This window comes from Lingula anatina, chromosome 10, assembly GCF_051362555.1.
Source record: "Lingula anatina isolate TDL-2025a chromosome 10, LinAna3.0, whole genome shotgun sequence".
Lineage (NCBI taxonomy): Eukaryota > Metazoa > Brachiopoda > Lingulata > Lingulida > Lingulidae > Lingula > Lingula anatina.
This window is the reverse complement of record NC_141776.1, coordinates 9,263,128-9,282,707: the sequence shown is the minus strand read 5'-3', so window position 1 is coordinate 9,282,707 and position 19,580 is coordinate 9,263,128. Positions and strand designations below refer to the sequence as shown.

The following is a 19,580-nucleotide window of genomic DNA, read 5'->3' as shown; positions in this document are numbered from 1 at the left end:
AAGATAGAGTAAGATGGCAAGGGAGTACCCTAAACTGCCACTCCACCAGGTCTGTTCCTGTAATCATCTCTGTCACTGGGTGCTCCACCTGGAGACGTGTGTTCATCTCCATGAAGTAGAAGTTTTGGTTCTTGTCCATTATAAATTCTACAGTGCCTAAAAAAAATTTTTTTTAATTTAAAAGATATGTTATAAGTCAAATGTTATAATTCTTTGAAATTTTGTCTTTCTTCAAAACAGTTTTGTATTAGGTATGGTAATTCTTCGATCTTTTCGATGGGGAAAAATAATTATCTTGACGGGAAATCCATTTTCATCGATTATATCAAAATTCGACATCGTCCTCTTGCTCTGACCGCTCGCATCGAAAATTGCAAAACAAAATCCAACTTTCTTGTGTTGTTACACTTACCAAGGGATGTCTGTGTGGTGCATGCATAATACCCATAAAAAATGAAGTTACAGATCTTGCAGGGGTGGGGTTTTCAAGTTTGCATTGTCGGGCATCTAATGTTTTCTGTCGGAAGACGGTCAAAAATGGAGGATAGATCAACAAAGATAATTTGGAAGACTGTCAGAAAATATTTCTGGATCCGTTCCTGTCTTGGTACTGTGACCACATACAAGCCAAGGGTCTTTAAGAATCAACTGAGCCACATGCTGAATACAGTGAAGTTAGGGAAGGCTATGTTAAATGGAGTTGGGTAATTTTAGTTTTGCCTCAATGTGTTGCACTAAAAAAAGCAGCAAAGGATCTGGCGTCTGTTGATGTTCTTTTTACTTTGTCTGTAACAGTCTTCCATGACTTTTTTTCTAACTTCAGTGACAATAGAAGTGATGAGACTATGGTTGCCATGAGTGGTTACCGATGTAGAAATATGCAATATGTCAGGAAGTATGATGTTTAAAGTCTCTGAAAATGTATAGTGTGTTTATTTTAAATAATGCAATGAATAGCTTGAGGCTACTTTTGCAGTGGCACTGGACATAAAAGAACTGTCTTCTTTTGCCGGAGGTCATTATCTTTCATTGTTTGATGCTTTAGTAATATTTTAGCCATTTAAATATCTTTCAGATATATCCATGATTAGCAGATGATATGGGGACAAATAGTGCACATGAAATGCAGCAACAATGCATTCTCTTAAAAAGTAATTTGCAAAATCTTCGTTACCAGGCATTGTGAAAATATACTTGAAGTTGAGGACAAATTCATCATTAAATTAAATGTGCATTTCGTAATACCTCTAAAGTGTGTGTAGTCTAATTTGTTAACATTAAAAACATGTAAATATTATATAAAAGCATTGTTATTCTAAACAAGGCAGCAAAGTTTTCAAATGTACAGACAAAAAAACAGAAAATAAAGATGCAGAAAATAAGTCATTTTGTCAATTTTGATGCAATAATAAATAATGCTTATAACAGCACAATCAATCAACACTGAATTTTAATCATGCACAACAGATAACATGGACAATAACAGGAGCAGATCCAGAGATATTTTCTGACAGTATTTCATATGATTTTTGTTGATCCATCCTCCATTTTTGATGGTCTTCCAACAGAAAAAAATAGATACCCATCAATGTAAATTTTAAAATCTGACCGTCTTCTGGAAATTCCAGAAGACCGTCTCAATCTGCCCCTGCAATAAGATTACAGTTTCAGGACCATGAGAGTTCATATTCGCATAATGAAAATCCCAATATTTGAAAAATGATGACAGTACATAAAATAATATTACATGATGTTTAAGGACATAAATACCAATACAACTGCTTATTGGAAATACAGAAAATGTGCAGAGGTTCGAGTGGATGGGAGTTAAAAGTCACACCTTGAAAATGCCAGTGTTTGAAAAATAATTAAAAAGAAAACATAAAAATATTCCTATAAAGCTGCTATTCAAACTTTTAATCTTGCTGTATTAACATGATATGAATAACCCCTTTGTGTTTGAGGATAATAAGGCACTGTTATTCATCTATAGCATTAAAGGGATAACAACTGTTTGTTTTGGGCAAAAAATGAATTTTCCTGGGGTAAACAGCAATTTTCTCATACTTACCAACGGTTAATGAATCCATTTCTACATTCAAAGTTAGTCCCTGTTTTTTTTTTCTAAAAAGTTTTTTTTTTTTTGTGATAATCTCTTAAGAGATTATTACAGAGTATAGGCATGTATTTATTGTGAAATATATAAATCACGCAAAGAAATGTTATCCCTTTAATATTGGCATTACACAAAATTTTATTTTTGAAACTTATTTGCAATATTAAACATTTACCTGCATATTTATCACTGCTTCCCTATTATGGACACTGTTATCTGGCAAAGAGCTTAACCTATGGGAATTTACAGGGAAATCTCAACATGTGTGTTTTATGTAATCCCATTTAATGGCCACTTGAAACTGAATTAGGCAATTTAAATTATTGTTTTTCTTTTTTTTTAATCAAGAGCTTATAAAATATGTAGGTATTACCTCCAATATTTCTGTGACTGTCAGTTGATGGTGGTGACTGACAGTCACAGAAATATTGGAGGTAATACCTACATATTTTATAAGCTCTTGATAAAAAGAAAAACAACTAGAGGATCAGAGAGGCGATACCGCCTCCGAATATTGTACCACCAGCTGGAGCAAGCGCATTCGTATAGACCCCCCACATACACAAAATAAGGGACACAGCCACCAGTCTTATGCTTGACAAGCTATAAAAATGCAATCAACAAGAATTTTCAAAATACGCAAAAAATATATATAACTTAAAATGGTACAATCAAAGTTAAGTTAAGGTAGGTCAAAGGTCAATTTCAAGGTCACAGTAAATTGCCAGTATATGACTTTCTATTCAACTTCAATAGTAACTATGGACCTATCTCTGCCAGGTTTGGAGTTAAAAGAGAAACAAATTAGCAGAGTTCAGTTCATGATTATAAGTAGGTCAAAGGTCAATTTCAAGGTCACACTTAGATTGCCAGTATATGACTTCCTATTCAAGTTCAATAGTAACTATGGACCTATCTCGCTAGTTTTGGAAATAAAAGGGAACCAAAATTTGCAAAGTTCAATTCATGATAAAAAGTAGGTCAAAGGTCAATTTCAAGGTCACATTTAGATTGCCAGTATATGACTTCCTATTCAACTTCAATAGTAACTATGGACCTATCTCTGCCAGGTTTGGAGTTAAAAGAGAAAGAATTTAGCAGAGTTCAGTTCGTGGTGAAAAGTAGGTCAAAGGTCAATTTTAAGGTCACATTTAGATTGCCAGTATATGACTTCCTATTCAACTTCAATAGTAACTATGGACCTATCTCTGCTAATTTTGGAGATAAAAGGGAAGCAAAATTTCCAAAGTTCAGTTCATGGTGAAAAGTAGGTCAAAGGTCAATTTCAAGGTCACATTTAGATTGCCAGTATATGACTTCATATTCAAGTTCAATAGAAACTATGGACCTATCTCTGCCAATTTTGGAGATAAAAGGGAGGCAAAATTTGCAAAGTTCAGTGCATGGTGAAAAGTAGGTCAAAGGTCAATTTCAAGGTCACAGTAAGATTGCCAGTACATGACTTCCTATTCAACTTCAATAGTAACTATGGACCTATCTCCGCCAGGTTTGGAGTTAAAAGAGAAAGAATTTAGCAGAGTTCAGTTCGTGGTGAAAAGTAGGTCAAAGGTCAATTTTAAGGTCACATTTAGATTGCCAGTATATGACTTCCTATTCAAGTTCAATAGTAACTATGGACCTATCTCTGCTAGTTTTGGAGATAAAAGGGAAGCAAAATTTCCAAAGTTCAGTTCATGGTGAAAAGTAGGTCAAAGGTCAATTTCAAGGTCACATTTAGATTGCCAGTATATGACTTCATATTCAAGTTTAATAGAAACTATGGACCTATCTCTGCCAGTTTTGGAGATAAAAGGGAGGCAAAATTTGCAAAGTTCAGTGCATGGTGAAAAGTAGGTCAAAGGTCAATTTCAAGGTCACAGTAAGATTGCCAGTACATGACTTCCTATTCAACTTCAATAGTAACTATGGACTTATCTCTGCCAGTTTTGGAGATATAAGGGACTAAATGTTATAATTTTGGAGTTACCATAATGTGCCATAAATTTCCTACGGAAAAAATTAATTAAAATAAAGAAAAGGTCATTTTGGAAAAAAAAACCTTGAAATGGTTAGGTGCCCTGAAGTTCCAGATGTTCAAATTTGATGAAATAATGTCATTTTCGACCACAAGTTGCCTGCTTTGCCAAGCCTTATGTTTTATTTTTCCGGAGTTCAAAATTTATTATCCATTACCGTACTGCACATTTTGCTTTAACCACCAAAATGTACTTTTTGATACAGTGTAACTTTGGAGATAAAAGGGAAGCAAAATTTGCAAGGTTCAGTTCATGATGAAAAGTAGGTCAAAGGTCAATTTCAAGGTCACAGTAAGATTGCCAGTATATGACTTCCTATTCAAGTTCAATAGTAACTATGGACCTATCTCTGCCAGTTTTGGAGATAAAAGGGAACCAAAATTTGCAAATGTCAGTTCATGGTGAAAAGTAGGTCAAAGGTAAATTTTAAGGTCACATTTAGATTGCTAGTATATGACTTCCTATTCAACTTCAATAGTAACTATGGACCTATCTCTGCCAGTTTTGGAGATAAAAGGGAGGCAAAATTTGCAAAGTTCAGTGCATGGTGAAAAGTAGGTCAAAGGTCAATTTCAAGGTCACATTTAGATTGCCAGTATATGACTTCCTATTCAACTTCAATAGTAACTATGGACCTATCTCTGCCAGGTTTGGAGTTAAAAGAAAAAGAAATTAGCAGAGTTCAATTCATGATAAAAAGTAGGTCAAAGGTCAATTTCAAGGTCACAGTAAGATTGCCAGTATATGACTTCCTATTCAAGTTCAATAGTAACTATAGACCTATCTCTGCTAGTTTTGGAGATAAAAGGGAAGCAAAATTTCCAAAGTTCAGTTCATGGTGAAAAGTAGGTCAAAGGTCAATTTCAAGGTCACATTTAGATTGCCAGTATATGACTTCATATTCAAGTTCAATAGAAACTATGGACCTATCTCTGCCAGTTTTGGAGATAAAAGGGAGGCAAAATTTGCAAAGTTCAGTTCATGGTGAAAAGTAGGTCAAAGGTCAATTTCAAGGTCACAGTAAGATTGCCAGTACATGACTTCCTATTCAACTTCAATAGTAACTATGGACTTATCTCTGCCAGTTTTGGAGATATAAGGGACTAAATGTTATAATTTTGGAGTTACCATAATGTGCCATAAATTTCCTACGGAAAAAATTAATTAAAATAAAGAAAAGGTCATTTTGGAAAAAAAAACCTTGAAATGGTTAGGTGCCCTGAAGTTCCAGATGTTCAAATTTGATGAAATAATGTCATTTTCGACCACAAGTTGCCTGCTTTGCCTAGCCTTATGTTTTATTTTTCCGGAGTTCAAAATTTATTATCCATTACCGTACTGCACATTTTGCTTTAACCACCAAAATGTACTTTTTCATACAGCGTAACTTTGGAGATAAAAGGGAAGCAAAATTTGCAAAGTTCAGTTCATCATGAAAAGTAGGTCAAAGGTCAATTTCAAGGTCACAGTAAGATTGCCAATATATGACTTCCTATTCAAGTTCAATAGTAACTATGGACCTATCTCTGCCAGTTTGGGAGATAAAAGGGAACCAAAATTTGCAAAGTTCAATTCATGATAAAAAGTAGGTCAAAGGTCAATTTCAAGGTCACAGTAAGATTGCCAATATATGACTTCCTATTCAAGTTCAATAGTAACTATGGACCTATCTCTGCCAGTTTGGGAGATAAAAGGGAACCAAAATTTGCAAAGTTCAATTCATGATAAAAAGTAGGTCAAAGGTCAATTTCAAGGTCACATTTAGATTGCCAGTATATGACTTCCTATTCAACTTCAATAGTAACTATGGACCTATGTCTGCCAGGTTTGGAGTTAAAAGAGAAAGAAATTAGCAGAGTTCAGTTCATGGTAAAAAGTAGGTCAAAGGTCAATTTTAAGGTCACATTTAGATTGCCAGTATATGACTTCCTATTCAACTTCAATAGTAACTATGGACCTATCTCTGCCAGTTTTGGAGATAAAAGGGAAGCAAAATTTGCAAAGTTCAGTTCATGATGAAAGTTCAATTCATGATAAAAAGTAGGTCAAAGGTCAATTTCAAGGTCACATTTAGATTGCCAGTATATGACTTCCTATTCAACTTCAATAGTAACTATGGACCTATCTCTGCCAGGTTTGGAGTTAAAAGAGAAAGAAATTAGCAGAGTTCAGTTCATGGTGAAAAGTAGGTCAAAGGTCAATTTTAAGGTCACATTTAGATTGCCAGTATATGACTCCCTATTCAACTTCAATAGTAACTATGGACCTATCTCTGCTAGTTTTGGAGATAAAAGGGAAGCAAAATTTCCAAAGTTCAGTTCATGGTGAAAAGTAGGTCAAAGGTCAATTTCAAGGTCACAGTAAGATTGCCAGTATATGACTTCCTATTCAACTTCAATAGTAACTATGGACCTATCTCTGCCAGTTTTGGAGATAAAAGGGAAGCAAAATTTGCAAAGTTCAATTTATGGTGAAAAGTAGGTCAAAGGTCAATTTCAAGGTCACAGTAAGATTGCCAGTATATGACTTCCTATTCAACTTCAATAGTAACTATGGACCTATCTCTGCCAGTTTTGGAGATATAAGGGACTAAATGTTATAATTTCGGAGTTACCTTAATGTGCCATAAATTTCCTACAGAAAAAATTAATTAAAATAAAGAAAAGGTCATTTTGGTCAAAATTCTTGAAATGGGAGGTGCTCTGAAGTTTCAAATGTTCAAATTTGATGAAATAATGTCATTTTCGACCACAAGTTGCCTGCTTTGCCTAGCCTTATGTTTTATTTTTCCGGAGTTCAAAATTTATTATCCATTACCGTACTGCACATTTTGCTTTCACCACCAATATGTACTTTTTGATACAGCGTAACTCGAAAACCGTATGGAATACCAAAAAACGGAGACCACATCCAGTGTTGGGCTTTACATGCTCTACAAAATGCAAAAAAGAATGGGTCTCTAGCATTAACGGTTCCCGAATTACAGACAATTTTCAGTTTCGGTATCTTATGGCCGCTACACCCGTGAAAATGCACCGATTGACCCCAAATTCACACAGATGAAAGATGACCTGAAGGGTAATATTTTCCAATAATTTTATTGGTTAAGTCTGTGTGGTGTCTGAATAACAGCGCAAATAAATTTTTTTTTGTAAAAAAATTCATTTTTTTGAAAATTTTTGCCCGTTTGACCTTGAAATAAAGGTCAAAGGTCAAATCCAAGGGCATATTTGAAATCTACACATATGACTTTTGGAAAGCTGTCTGTAGAAATTTTTCCCATAATTCCTTCCGTAGGGTAGATAATTAGCATTTAATTTTGCCATTTTTGGACAAGGGTGCATTGCAATGAGTGCCACACCTAGACCCCAATACCGACAAAGCCCAAATTTTACGTGGAACGAGTTGAGATTATAGGTGACCTAAATCCAAGAGATGGGTATGGGGGCCCTTACCGTCTAGGAGGAGAAGCGGTAACGGTAACATGGCGGCGGAGCCGCAGGAGCCGGCGGAGCCGCAGGAGCCGGCGGAGCCGGGGGAACGGACCGGACGGGACTAAAACCATGTGTACCGCCAGCGCTAACGCTGGTGGTACAATAATTTAAATTGATACATACAGCGCTAATGAAACTCTTCTCTCATGAATTAGGCAAGTGACTTAATAGCTCTGAACTTTGTGATTACCCAAGGTAAAATTACAGACTGACCACTCAAATATGACTAGCAAAGATCTTCAGGCCCCTGAAATTTCTAAGTCACACCTTAAAAAATACAGAAAATGCACAGAGCCTCTGGTGGATGTGAGTTAAAAGTCACATCTTGAAGAAGGCAGTGTTTGAAAAATAATTTTAAAAAATTAAAAATAAAACATAACAAAAATATTCCAATAAAGCTGCTATTCAAACTTTTAATCTAGCTGTACTAAAATGATATGATAAGCCCAATGAGTTTGAGAATAATAAGGTACTGTTATTCATTTATAGCATTCATGTTGGCGTTACACAAAATTTTTCTTTTGTTAACTTATTTGCAACATTAAACAACATTTACCTGCATAATTATCACTGATTCCTAATCATGTGACACTGTTAAGAGAGCTAAACCTTTGGGACTTTACTGGGAAATCTCAATGTGTGTTTTATGTAATCTCATTTAATGGCCACTTAAAGTAAATTAGGCAAGTGACTTAATAGCTGTCAATTTAGCTAATGATTACCCAAGGAACAATTACATACTTAACACTGTCCATATACAGAGGCACCACACAGCACTCTGTGAAACTGAATATTTCATAATATAAAGAAATGCATTGCTTTCAAAACAGAAAACAATCACAATGAATTTCCAACCCAAGCTGCACTTCAGTCCTATGAATCTTTTCAGTAAGTTTGAGAATCACAAGTAACATGGTTTTCCCTGAATGGTCATCCCGGCAGCAGTGTCCAAAATGGGGTGTCTTCTATTTTGATACAATTTTACATAAGACCATCAATTTTGAATAATAAAATAAAAGTATCAATGTGACATGGAAAGGTCTTCAAAGCAATGGGAGTTCAAAGTTACACCTTCAAAATGCCAAAATGTAAACAAGAGATAACTGTACTGAACTGATTTTCTTTCCATTTTCAATACCTTTTTTTACATAAGACAGAATTATCAATTTACAGTCATTTTTATATGATCAACTAAGAAAATTGTTGAGACAATTTTAAATGTCCAATTTGCTCCATTCTGACATTCTGCAATGATATGAGTTTATTTCCAATCTTGGCACTTTATTACACAATACACAATAAGAGGTTTAGCATCATTTTAATATAATCAACTAACAATATTGTTAAGATGCAGAAAATGTCAAAATAACACTATTATATATCTAATCAGTTCAATAATGAAACTGTTCATATACCTAAGAATTAAATCTGTGTCTGTACATTAAAAGGAAAATCTTTCCAAATAATTAACTTGTGTAAAATTTGTTAAGAATTGGAATAACTTCATATGTAAAATCTGTCTAGTCAGCCTGTATCGGTTGCCATTCAATGGAACCAAAGTCTACTCTGCAGATTACCAGTTAACCTTCAAAGTAACCTCAAGAATGCTGTGCACTCACCTGCTCCAACATAGTTGACAGCTTTAGCTGCTCTCACTGCGGCCTCCCCCAGCTGCACCCTCACCTCCTCACTGAGCCCTGGCTGAAGAAATTAATGGATACAAATTAGGAATTAAGATAACTGAAGTTAACCAGAGGTTGGACTCGGAGAAGTTCAGGAATTAATGGATACAAATTAGTAATTAACAATTGGATTAAATGTAATTCTATGATATAAATATAGGTGAGGAGATGAAATGAGAATGCACAGTGCGCATGTGTGACAGGTTTTGAATCATTTTTGCATGATTTCTTCAGAAGTTTAATATTAAACTTCATTCCCCGATAATAGTCTGCATCAGTATTATCATGAGTTATGTAAGTAGGGAGGGTGGGAGAGGCATTTCATCTCCTCACCTACAATTGTCTCATAGAATTACAATCAGACATCAACTTACAGGTAAGTTTCGTTTAATTTTTGAATTCTATATCAAACAATTATTTTGGTTCGTCATGAAATGAGACTTTAAAGCACAAATCATGCAAAAATAAAACATGGCATCATGTTTAAATTCAAACAAGAAAACTTTATTGGTTATCAAACACATAAGTAGTTTATAAATGAAATGACTTAAGACCTTTGCTTATCCAATTTAAGTACAGCTTTCACCACTGTCATTTTTGACTATTTCTTTGTCATAAAATCTTGTAAACGTACAACCAGCATGTTTCATCAGTTTAGCTTTAGAGGTTATTGCTGCTCTAACACTATGAGCACCTTACTTCACAATATCTGTTCCTGACCTTATTAAGACCACTTTAATCCACCGTGCAATAGTGTCCTTTGACACTGCATTATGTGGTTTTCTGAAACTTATTAACAACCTGTTTTCTTTACAGTGTCTCAACATTTAAGTACGTTTCAAGTACTCTTTCATGACAGTGTACACACAAAGTCTCCTATCAGGAGGGTAAGCTTTTCAATGAACTTTGGAAAAATTAACTCCCGGTCTACTCTGCTTAAGTAAACCATCACAGCAGAAAACATGTTCAGACGTCAACTTTTTAAAATTCTTAACAGTCAACAACAGTACAGTCTGAATCCTGGCGGCGAAGTTTCAAAGTCAAGTCTTTCAAACTAATATTACGTACAGGCGACAATTTGCGCAAATCACATAAAACTTGATCAATATCCCAAACATCCACATGGCTACTTGTAGGTGGGCATAGGTTAAGGGGGGAATGTAGGTTGGAAATGTTCTCTTAAAATAAAGGTCTTAGCTTTTTTATTCACATTCATTTAATGTATTAGCTTGTTTGCATGCATTCGGATGTCAGAAAATGTTATTTTTGTATCAATCTCACCTCCTGTTAGTAACTTCAAGGGGTTTCCTCTAGCACTGCCAGAATGATTGACAGGCAATCAAGTAAGCTGTAACTACTCAACCAATCAGTGGCCACGTCAATTGACATCGGGGCAAGTGTTAGGGATGCACTCTAGATGTGCACACAATATAGCATCATTACAGATAGTCTTGTCCACATTCACCGAGTGAAAAATGGTTCAAAAACACGGTCGTGTTGCAGGACGCCGATCGGACCATCAACAACAAGAAAAAGATGCAACCAGGCAGGGCTTGTTAGAGGAAATGTGTAAAGTTGTATTTGTCAGAAATTGGCATAATTATTGAAGAAATAAAAAAACATGTCCGACTTGAAAGTGCATACATGCATCCAGAACTGTACCTCGCGGGATACCAGCATTTAGGTTGAAAATGCTAGGGCTTATTCTCCAGCTCATATCTCATAGCCAAAATGAATAATTCTGAAAAATCAAAATGTTATAAATACTACAGCCCTCATTTGATCTTAGCTTACTTTTGTTCACACGGAAAATGGAGTCTATTTGCTCTATTTGCTTAGGTTTTTTTGTACATGTACTGAAATTTTACGCCACCCAATGAAAGGCTATGCTAGTATATGGGCTCAAGTCTTTTCAAAGCAATCTTGTATATTATTCCAGTCAGTATTTGACGAAATATTAACAACGATGTCGCTCAGAAAAAGTCCAAAACACAGAAATTATCACCATGGTCACAATCATAGAGCCAAGTAATCATTAGTTGTCAAGTTAAAGGTTTGATAAACATGCGCCTCAATGCTAGGCTAGATGGCCCAAGTTGCACAGATCTATAAAATCTGACGACTGTTTAGAGCTGCTGTCGAAGATTGATCGCTAGTTTGACGGTTGCTGTCACAGGTAGCAAGCAGAGGAATGTTTCTCTTTTTTTTCGTATCTCCAAATGTTAAGAAGAAAATCAAAAGTACATGTATAGCAACAAGCAATTCAAGGAAAAACATGCATTTTGAGCAAATCCAATGTGTCAGAAAATATTCTCCTTCGCGCTGATCACAATCAAGAGTGACTATCAAAACGGCTTAAGCGGAACAATAGGCAATGCTTTGCTGATCACTGTTTATGACAAAGGGAGTATGACACGTTCTTGTTTTATTGTTTGGCGAGTCGTGCTGATGCTGCTAAGGTCCTCCCACTGAGATTACCCATGCCAATGGCCCTTGGCAACGAAGGTGGGGCATAGACCAGGCCGCCGGTGCCGATGAGTGCAGTATCAAAATACTCAGAAAAAAAAAATTTTTGTTCAAAATGTAAAAAGGTTATTCCGTTAAACCTTAGATACAGATTTAACCAATAATTAGACATAAAAAACCACAAAATGATGATTTTTTGTGATATTTGGGTACATTCCCCCCTTAAATGCACCTTTCATATAACGGATAACTTGTGGGTGCGATCCTGTTGTATACTGTTCCAGTAAAATTTCAAGTGATGAGAGGGCACTCCTGGCTGTATTCAAGGAACTATATCCTAAGCCCTTGTTATACAGATCACTCAAAAACTCAATAACATCATTCACAGAAACATAAAGTGAATTAATGAAACCATTTTGATAAATATGTCTTGTACTGACATTTAGTCTTTGCTCTCTTTGTTGCCATAAAAATGTTAATTGATTGTTCTGAAAATCCACGGTCTCTAAAAGACTTCCTGATAACTTGCATGCAATCAAGGTCATTTGGTTGGGTAGTGGATGAACTTTCTCTGAAAACTGCAGCATCAAAGTTTCTTCCACCGGTGGAAAAATCAAAGGAGCTTTCACCAGCATTAACATCAACATTGGCCACCATATTTCTGTTGTCCACAGTGGTACCACCATAACAGCTCTTGCTTTGTCTGTTTTTATTTTCTGTAGACACCTTGTTATAAGGCTGAAAGGAGGAAAAACATAACAAAGTTCAAAAATTTTCCAATTTAAACTGAATGCATAAATAAATGTGGCATCAGGATCTGGTGTCCAAGAACAAAATTGTTCTACTTTTTGTTTATGCTTGTTGCAAATAAGTCAACTGTAGGCTGACCGCTATGTTCACGTATCTTGGTGAATATAACATTTTGTAATTCCTGCTCAATGTTATCCTTAAATCTCCATAAAGGCTCATCTGCTTAATTTTGAATACCTGGTATATGTGAATACATAATCCAAATGTTATGTTTTATACACCAATTCCAAATTTGTTTGCGGAGTTCATCACAACTTGGAGATTTAATTCCCAAAAAATTATTTATGTATAGGAATCAGCAGTAGAAGAATCAGTTAATATTTTTATATATTTTCCCTCTTTCTGTGGCAAAGGGACTTCAAAGCAAACAAAACAGCACGTAATTCTAAAACATTCATGTGACTTTTTGACTCAGGATAAGTCCATCTGCCACCTATTTTAATGTCATTCATTACTGCACCCAAGCCAAACATGCTGCTATCAGTCTATATAACAAGCTTGGGATTTTCTCTACAAATAACTTGTTCCTGTGTTTTAATATTTTTTACCCACCACTGACACTTCATATCAATTGTAATGTGCATCTTAGCATTAAAATTGCATTTATTTTTGCCTTTTCCAGTACTCTGTAACGAAGTTTTCCCAACTCAACTGGTGAAAAGGAGGCAACTAAAAGTCCAATGACTTTAGCCACTTGTCTGATCTTTTCAAATTCACAATAATGCAATTTCAAACATGCATCATTTATTTTATTCTTTATTTCATTTGGTAAATATAACAACATCTTTCTGGAGTCAATTATATTCCCCAAGTAGGTAATCTGCCTAGATGGCAAGAGCATACTTTTTTTCAAAATTTATCATAAATCCTAGCCTGGATAGCAGACTGATATTGGCATGTGAATTTCTCATACAAAGTTCACTAGTCTCAGCACCTAACAGAGTATCATCAATGTATGAGGTGCTAATGTAACCTTCATTACGTAACATACACATTTCATTTACTTGGTAAAAAGGCCTGGACCTGGACGAACCCCATTTGGCAACGCCCTGTACTGATATAATTGTCCTCTCCATTTAAAACAAAAATATTTTTGTTGTTTAACTGCCAGAGGTAGTGAATAATATGCCATACTTATATCTACTGAACAAAAATACATTTTTTTAACAACATGCAGTGCACTTTCAAAATTTTCCATCTTAAAATGATGATAAGGAAGAAACATGTTTAATTTCTTCAAAATCATTCTAAATAATCCATTTTTCTTCTTGGTTAAGAAAATAGGTGAAAGATACTGGTCAGTTTGATAGCTCACTGGCATAATAACTTTATCTCTGACCAACTTAGCTATTTCATTATCAATTACTTCACTCTCAAGTTTGTTAAAAATAGATTGAGAGAAACTATGTTGCGTAGGCATAGCATTTTCACTAGAATCAAAGTGGCAATGTTTCACTATGTCAAGAATATTTTTGCCATGCATAATGTTTCACATTGAGAGGAGAAATATTTCAATCTATCTCCAACTTTATAATCTACTAGGGTACTTACCCTTGAGTCCTTGCATCGAACTCCCTTTTTTGACTCACTGCCATGGGTCGTCTGATACCCTGAGAACTTTCCAGTGTACCTGCCTTGCTGTTTTCAAGCATACTTAGCATGCCCGACATGAAAAGTCTTGTTTTTACTGGGTCTATAGTTTCCTTTATAAACCTCTCTTTTGCCTTGAATTTTATTCCCTATTTTGGCTCAGTATTCCAACTCTCTAGTCGTTTGTAAGACATCATCTCCAAACAGTTCAGTGGTGAATGGTACAGCAGGATAACACAAATGGCTGTACTCCTTTTTGATAACAGGTTTAATGCAACTCCTCCTAATCATACATATCTGTTGATTATAGTACCCAAAGAGAGACAATTCATCTTTGCATAAATCCAATTGATACACTATTAGCTTCCCCTTGAATGTCATACTCTGACTCCGAGCCTGACTGAAAACCAGAAAAATCAAGTTCAGCTATCTTACTTGTTGCTTGAGCGATAAGTATGGAGCCTTTCACCAGAGATGTGCCCACTATCTAGAGCATCTTGTCTGCGTGTCTGATTTGCGGTGTGCATAACTTCCATATCAACTTATTGCAACGGACTGTGGCGAGTGCTTGGCAATTGTCTGGCCTTGCAATAATCTCAGTTAACTTCTCAAATTGAGTATCCTCCAATCCCTGGCGAAACAAATCATTATATTTGCTGCCAGTGTTTCATCCAATGGAGGGCCCACGGCATCTTCCCCTTTAAACCACTTGTCCATATCCGCAAATTTGCTTTGGGGATCTACCTCATTCTCAAGAGGTCGCTTAGTATCAGAACACTGACCATTGTTGTCAAAGTTGTAGTCAAAGGACATGCCAGGTAAAACATCCCTGTACAGTTTCTTCAATAACCATAATCCTAGAGGAAAACATGTCTAATTTGGTATCGTTTTTCACTCAGACTTAGCAAGTATTCTAGAATCTTAGATTCTTGGTTAGTTGCGGTTTTCGTAGCAACACTAGTGGTCTTTACAACAGCACTGGTTGATATTTTTAGCCACTTGTTTCTCTTTCGAGCCTTCAGCTATCTCTTTTTTCTCCGACATGTTGGAAAAAAGATGTATTGTCAAAAAAGACAAAATACACAAAAATGTATTGACAAAAATGTCAAAATATATACACACAAGAAATTTCTTGTTAACCACACACTTCCAACCTCATGCTTCTGACACGCATGCTCACTGTGCATTCTCATTTCATGACGAACCAATATAATTGTTTGATATTGAATTCAATAGTACTGGGTGCACAGATTAATTTTTCAGGACTTGCCATGTTGGTAGGTGACTCAGGCCAATGCCTTCCAGCAATAGCCAAAATTTCCAAGTGCCACAAATGCATGTTTTACGGTATGTTTTAATGAAATGTTTTTTGAAAAAGCAAGGAATTCATCACATATTTCATATCCATGATTTAAATTGAGGTTATTTACAACTTTTATCAAAGCAAGTTTGCAAATAACTAGTTTTTCCTTTACAGCCATTCCACGAAAAAGGGTACAATTCTGAATAATACCTGTCGCAGCTTATTTTCGGTAGTAAAAGCATCTGCAATTTTGCTTTTTTTACCCTTTTTTAGCAGGACCCGATGTGTTCTACTTAAAAAACAACAATTAATATAGTACCACTTGCTTTGACGGGAACCCCGGGGGTCTATATGCCGCAAAAAGCACGATTTTGACGTGTCGCTTCGGTATTATAGCTTATTTGCCACAAGAAAAAGTTTATATTTTCCCATGTTTTAGTGTTTTTAGTCCTCAACTAATTTGAATCTGTCGAATTTGTTGGTTAGTTACGTCACTGTCATAGTTAAATCAATGTCGCTCAGTAACCCCTAACCTCCGTAACGCTTTTTTAAGTCAATGTAAGAATAAAAGAAAATGCTCTTAAATGGCCTTCCTGTGCATTTTTCAAACTCATAATACATGAAGTTTAATAAAACAGTGCTATTTGTTAATTTTGAATGATGCGTTCCATCATAGAGAATGTTAACTCACAAAAGTCGGGGTGTTGCATTTAAGAGCCTAACCTCAGTAACGGACCAAATTTGAAGAAAATGTTGCTTTAGAAAGTTAAAAATATCATTTTTGTTAAGCAAGGACCAACTTCTTCCTAAAAAATTCATTCAATAGTTATGCAAAGTTATCCCGAGGATAAAAACTGAAAAAGAATGCATGTCACCTTACGTCCGTTATGCTAACCTCCGTTACGAAATAAGTTAATTGTTATAAAAATGACTGTTAATACTTTAAAACGTTATTTCTGTGGTTTTGTGAGTTAATTCTGATCATATATGTAGTTCTACTTCTATGTTCTGATGTAGTATGCATTCAAACTGCTTGCTGTTAAAGACATTACCCGGCATTAATATAGATATAAAATATACATATATAGCTGATAATTCTATCAAGAAAGGCTAATGATTTAAGTTTTTACTCCAGTTTGCTATAAAATCGAGGGTAAATTGTGATTTGTTTTATTGAATTGATTTCCGTTTGTCACTTGACGATGCCTTTTTAAACTTATCATTCTGATTTTAAGCGAAATGAGTAGTTTTCAGGACTGTCTTGGCAAGAAAAATGGTACTAGCTGACATCAGTACTAACGTGCATGTAGCAGACATTATTTTCGCGGGAGACATATGGCGAAATATATTAAGCATTGAAGCAACAGTTACATTTATCAGGTAGAACTGTGGGATTATTAGGTCCTATTTTACTATTTAAGTAGCACATAATAGTTTTTATCATCTTCTAGATGCTTCCAGTAACTTTAAATGGACAGTTATTGGCAAACACGTGTCTATTGTCGGTCTACTTGATTGTATGCATCAACTTTCTCGGGTATTTTGTTGTTTTTTATTGCCTATAACTGCGATCATGTGCATGTAGGTTTAATGTTTTGTTATACAGACACCAATATGCCACTTACAAATGCAGAGCGACAAAAACACTACAGAGAAAGAAAAAAATCTAATGACCGCGAAGTTTTTCTTGTGAAAGATTTTGAACGGTTTAAATGTATGACATAATTTAGACAAGAGTTTTACCTTACCTCTGTTACTAAGATTATAAATTAAACTCTTACTCTGGTAAAATATGGAATGTGAATTCTACAGATACATAGATCACCATATTAGCGGTGAAATGTATCCAGTAGTGGTAAATGTATTTATGTAGTCCTTGAAAGTAAGCAAAACCACCCCGTTGTAACCATTTGCCATTTAATGGTTTGAATAAACATGTTTTATCAATTTTTCTATTTTATTATGTAAATTTGTCGTATCTGTAATACTATAAATTCAAAATTCAACTTCTAAAGTCTACCTTAAGCTAAAAATATCAAAACAAATATATGATCACTGACCTATGTAGAATGACCTAACCTCCGTTACGAAATTACTCATTTTTCATTTGAACACTGGATATGTGTGTGCTCATTGATCAATGCTCATATCATAATAGATTGATAGCCCTCTGTTCATAAACAAATAGTATGATAAAAAAAGCAAGTCTCTCCCCAACGATTAATAAAATATTTAAATTGGAATATCTCAGCCTTTGTATTTATAGAAAACGAGCCACTTATTACCAATGTGTTTGCACCGCATTTTCTATAATTGAAGAGAAATCTTAAATGGGCAATAATATTTTGAATACATACAAAATCTTAATAATTGAATCAAATATGGAGCCTGTGACCTTTGGCATGATTGAAATATAACCTAATTTAGAAGTTACCTAACCTCCGTAATGAAAAAAAATACTGTACCATGTTTACACGTGCATATTTCTTTAAATACAGTAATGGTGTGGGTTAAAATTCTTATACTACTCTCTGAATACCTCTTCATCAAAATAATATAAAAAGTTTTCCAGTTTTGCAAAGTTCATATTGCTGCATTTCTTGTTTTGGAATTGGACCCCTTTTCGTGGAATGGCTGTTTATCTCCTTTTGTTGAGTTATCAACAAAAATAATTTGCAAATTTTGATGCTACATAAACAGTACACATCATAGATTGTGGTCTGGATGGGAGTACTAATTTTAGTAGATACAGGGACAAGATCCACGTATCCAAATAATACATCTCGAGTACCCTATGTTATGGTTCCTTCAGTACATTGCCCATGGGTGAAAAATCTTTTTGTACTTGGTGGTCAGATTTTCTTTTCCCAAAGGAGAGTGGAAACTAAAGGATCCAACACGTCTCAGATTCCTCCTGAGGAAACCTGGTGTTACAGTGGATTGGAGACTTGGAGCATTTAGTGCTTGGGTATTTCATCAAGCATACGGGTAAAGAGGTCATGGGTATATTCCTCAGAACCTAGCTATACACATAGGTCACTGCAGGTTGCAAAAATTGGAAGGTTTCTTCCAATTCACACATTGATATTTGTCTTACATGAAGCACTTATGGTCCACATGTGTGTGTGATTTGAGTACAGTTTATGAGCTTATTGGGCGCAGTTTCATCAACTCTTCTTATAAGCATGCTTGGCATTTTGTAACCTTTTCCAGCATGGAGGGGAATGACACCACCTTACAGTTACATGGTATTATGGAAGAGGTGCGCATGATTTTTGTACAGCTATATGGTTTTTGGGGTCTTTAGATATGTCCAAAGGCCCTGCATATTTGCTTCTTGCAAAGCAGATCTTAGGTCTCTCCTCCCAACTGAGGATGCTCTTCATTTCTATACTTTATGATCTTTACCCTTACCAAAATATTAGGCCAGTTGCAAATTTGCTGCAATATTCTGCAAATTAGCAGAAATAAAATTTAGATCTAAAATCTAGACTTAATGATGTGGGGCATAATAAATTGCTAAACAGCAAAATGCATAGTTGTGGCAACCATCTGTATTCCCAAAAATAAATTGCAACTAGAAAGGCACTCCGAGAGCACAGACCTCCGCCAAGGCAGCAAAGTCTCCACCCAATGTCGTTTCACCCCTAAATTTTCATTCTATAATGATTAGGTTTTTTTATTTTTGATTATTGATTGATTATTGATTCGAATCACCACCACAAACTAATTATCTGTTCCTTGGCCTACTTCTGACAGTTCCTGAAAATTTCATCAAAATCAGTCCATATCTTATTTTATTTTTGATTATTGATTATTGGTTGATTATTGATCCAGATCACCACCAAAAACTAATTACTTCTAAGTTAACCCATTTCTGACCTACCCTGAAAATACCATCAAATTTCATCCATAATTTTTTCAGTTATGTTGATGACAAAGAAACAAACAAACAAACAAACAAACGAGTGAAAACAACCCACTTGGCGGAGATAACTAAAACACCAATGTAATAAATGAAACTAGTATCTATTGCACAGTTCAATGAATGTTGTTTGAAGTTTCAATAAAATATGAGTTTAC

At 35.1% G+C, this 19,580-nt stretch overlaps 2 protein-coding genes across 2 annotated transcripts in view; both read right to left on the bottom strand.

Annotated features, from left to right (window-relative positions):
- The window catches only part of LOC106180036 (methylcrotonoyl-CoA carboxylase subunit alpha, mitochondrial), a 44,452-nt gene that overhangs the window by 14,485 nt on the left and 10,387 nt on the right, over nt 1-19,580 (bottom strand). The window contains exons 9-10 of the mRNA XM_013563900.2: nt 9,266-9,347; nt 29-156 (exon numbers count right to left, since the gene is read on the bottom strand). Of these exons, the coding sequence (XP_013419354.2) occupies nt 29-156; nt 9,266-9,347 (210 nt within the window). The remainder of the gene's footprint in view (nt 1-28; nt 157-9,265; nt 9,348-19,580) is intronic.
- LOC106180038 (uncharacterized) lies at nt 11,754-15,180 on the bottom strand. Its single transcript, XM_086997386.1, has 3 exons — nt 14,156-15,180; nt 12,361-12,532; nt 11,754-11,882 (listed from the first exon to the last, which is right to left on the bottom strand). The coding sequence occupies exons 1-3, from the start codon at nt 14,272-14,274 to the stop codon at nt 11,754-11,756; spliced, it is 420 nt and encodes a 139-aa protein (XP_086853512.1). The 5' UTR covers nt 14,275-15,180.

What these genes read in the sequence shown, in the direction of transcription:
- LOC106180038 (XM_086997386.1), bottom strand. Translation starts at nt 14,274, where the DNA reads ATGTCGGGCATGCTAAGTATGCTTGAAAACAGCAAGGCAGGTACACTG. An exon ending in TTCGATGCAAGGACTCAAGG is followed by an intron (nt 12,533 to 14,155) that starts GTAAGTACCCTA and finishes TCCTCCTTTCAG; the next exon opens with CCTTATAACAAGGTGTCTAC. An exon ending in TGCTGCAGTTTTCAGAGAAA is followed by an intron (nt 11,883 to 12,360) that starts GTTCATCCACTA and finishes TTTTTTTCTGAG; the next exon opens with TATTTTGATACTGCACTCAT.